Source organism: Charadrius vociferus, unplaced genomic scaffold, assembly GCF_000708025.1.
Source record: "Charadrius vociferus isolate BGI_N301 unplaced genomic scaffold, ASM70802v2 scaffold68, whole genome shotgun sequence".
Taxonomy (NCBI): Eukaryota; Metazoa; Chordata; class Aves; order Charadriiformes; family Charadriidae; genus Charadrius; species Charadrius vociferus.
Window position 1 is genome coordinate 2,980,365 of NW_009649946.1, and position 2,788 is coordinate 2,983,152.

Consider the following 2,788-nt stretch of genomic DNA (forward strand, 5'->3'; position numbering starts at 1 on the left):
TTGCATAGACTTATACCTTCCCAGATGCAGGACTTGGCAGTTGCCTTTGAATTTCATGTTATGGCTGTCTGTCCATTTCTCCAGCCTACTGAGGCCCTTCTGAAAAATACTGCTGCCTTTCAGTGTATGGATATTTGCCCCCAGCTTAGTATCATCTCTGAATTTGCTGAGAATGCACTCCATCCAATCGTGCAGGTCATTAATAAAATCATTAAACAATGTGAGTGCTGGCCTCAGTCCATGAGGGAAGCCACTAATAGCTGAGTGCCAGCTGGACTTCGTATCCACAAATCCACCAAGTCCAGTGGTCCATCCAGTTCTTACCTACATTATCATCTGCTTATCCAGTCCTTATCTTAACAATTTCACTATAAGGATGCTACAGGAGAATCTGAGAAAGTACCTCCCGGGTACTAGGGTTAGGCTGACCGGCCTTGTAGATTCCTGCCAAGGATCCCCGCCATGATACTTTAAATATGGTAGTGCTTTGCAGCAATGTCAGCCTTCCTGGGCTGTTCCTGTCCATGAGAGCATTCTGCTCATGTGTGCTATCCCACACTGTGTTTGTAATCCCGGCTCAGTGCCTGTGCTCAGACTTCTAATGCCTCTTGTTGTTTTCCATACTCAACACATTCACGCACAGGCCCCTAAGATAGGACCCCCCCGGCATTGTGCTTTTCATGGGGAAAGTGCGAGAGCTTCCTATATTGTATAGCCTGATGACTAACGAGGAGAATGGAAAATGTCAAAAATATTCAAGTTTGAAGGGATTAACCAGGGATAAAAGGTTAGGAAGAATTAAGAAGATAGTGACATTCTGAATAATTGAAGTAAAGATGATCTGTAGAGCTATTAAGTACAGTTCTGTTCGACTGTGAAGAGTATTTATACGAAATTCATATATACTTCTTGGTCTTTTGGGTATTAAGCTTACTGCAATTGCTTTGTTCCTGTGTTGAACATTGAAGAAAGAATGAAAAGATGTACTGTTTTGATTTTAGTGCCCTGTACTGTAAGAGAGAGAACTTTCTGGAACACAAACCCTGAAAAAGTAGCAAACTGACATTGGAATAAAGGCAGATGATGTTCGTTATTTCAGTTATTTCTCAGCTGCTTTGTAGATTTCTGTCTTATACAGATAATTATTTTCAATCACAATACTGGGTTTCAATGCTAAAGAAATTAACTTGGTGGTTTCTTCAATAGAAGTTTCAGATAAAAGTATTGCCTTAAAAGAAGGCTTAGACATAAATGTTCTACTTGTATTAATATATTCCACCAGGAAACATATAAGGGTGTTTGCTCTTGGTGAAGGTAACAGGAGGACCTTATTGCTTCTTACATAATACTGCAATGAACTAATGGGCAACAGGAAATTTGAATAATATTTTAAAAAACTACTGTGTAACCAGGAGACACGTTCTGCAGTTTAAGTATGTCATGCAATGCCGATAGTTTTTGCTGAAATTTTTGAGTGCAGTTTGATATTTAACTGCAAGGAGCTATGGAATAATTGCAATATGCATTTGAAACAGTAGAATATAAAGTTTTTAACTTATTATTAAAAATAACAGAAAAATTAGTTTACACGAGAGGACATGATTTAAGTGTCAGATATAACCAATGATATACTTGTATGCTAAATATTTCCCCCAATGAATTTATTTTCCGTTCAGGAATTAAAAAACATATTTCAGCTCTCAGTTCAATGTTGCTCTATTTTGAAAACCCCGAAGCAGTAAATTTATTTCTGAAAGTCTGTATAACTTAAATACACGTATGTTCCACCAAGCATTCACCGACCTGGGTTAGGTGTCTCTGTATTGTTGTTTATGGCCTAAACAGTTGTACATTGCAGTATGTGAATGTGATTTACTTTTTGTTTTATCTCTGTAGATGATGTGCTGCATACATTGACTGGAGCTATGTCCCTCTTGCGACGATGTAGAGTGAATGCGGCTCTGACTATACAGCTCTTCTCACAGCTCTTCCATTTTATCAACATGTGGCTTTTTAACAGATTAGTTACAGCCCCAGATTCAGGGTTATGTTCACATTATTGGGGAGCTATTGTTCGTCAACAGTTGGGTCATATTGAAGCCTGGGCAGAAAAACAGGGTTTAGAATTGGCTGCTGATTGCCACCTGAGCAGGATAGTGCAGGTGAGTGTGTATTTCTGATTAACACTTCTCACATAATTGTATATTCAAAGAGAGTATTTGCATATTCTCTGTTCCTAGAGAACAGGATGTGGACAAGTGTAGTTTGTGTGAATTGGTCCTGGAACATTGAGGTAGCATGCACAGACACAAAATGATGTTTGCAATATCATTAATATTTAAATTACAAGTGAAATTAATAATTAGTGATTTTAGCCAACATGCTGTTCAATTTCTGTTTATAAGACTGAACTATAACTGTGCTGAACAAGACGACTAGCTGAAAAATTGATATGCCTTATCTGTGATAGATACAGTATTAATTCATCTTGTAGGTACAGGTAGTGGTTGTTTTGGGGATATTTATGTTGCTTCTATAACAAGTCTGGCTTCTTGCTTTGTATCTTCCTCTCTCTCATCTAAAGAAAACTAAGAAACAAGGTTCGAGATTTTACTCTGGTTTGGATTTGTCTCCTACGACTTTTTTTTTTTTTTTTCCCCCTCTCCTAGGCAACCACATTGCTTACCATGGACAAATATTCACATGCAGATGTTCCAAATATTAACAGTACTTGCTTTAAGCTGAATTCCCTGCAGCTACAAGCTTTGTTGCAGAATTATCACTGTGC

General features: G+C 38.0%; 1 protein-coding gene across 2 annotated transcripts in view; it reads left to right on the top strand.

The window, feature by feature from the left end:
• MLLT4 (myeloid/lymphoid or mixed-lineage leukemia (trithorax homolog, Drosophila); translocated to, 4) overlaps window positions 1–2,788 on the top strand; it is a 92,431-nt gene that overhangs the window by 40,964 nt on the left and 48,679 nt on the right. For both annotated transcript variants that reach the window (XM_009891456.1, XM_009891458.1), the window contains 2 exons: window positions 1,897–2,162; window positions 2,670–2,788. The exon at window positions 2,670–2,788 is cut by the window's right edge and continues 2 nt beyond it. In XM_009891456.1, the coding sequence (XP_009889758.1) occupies window positions 1,897–2,162; window positions 2,670–2,788 (385 nt within the window). The remainder of the gene's footprint in view (window positions 1–1,896; window positions 2,163–2,669) is intronic.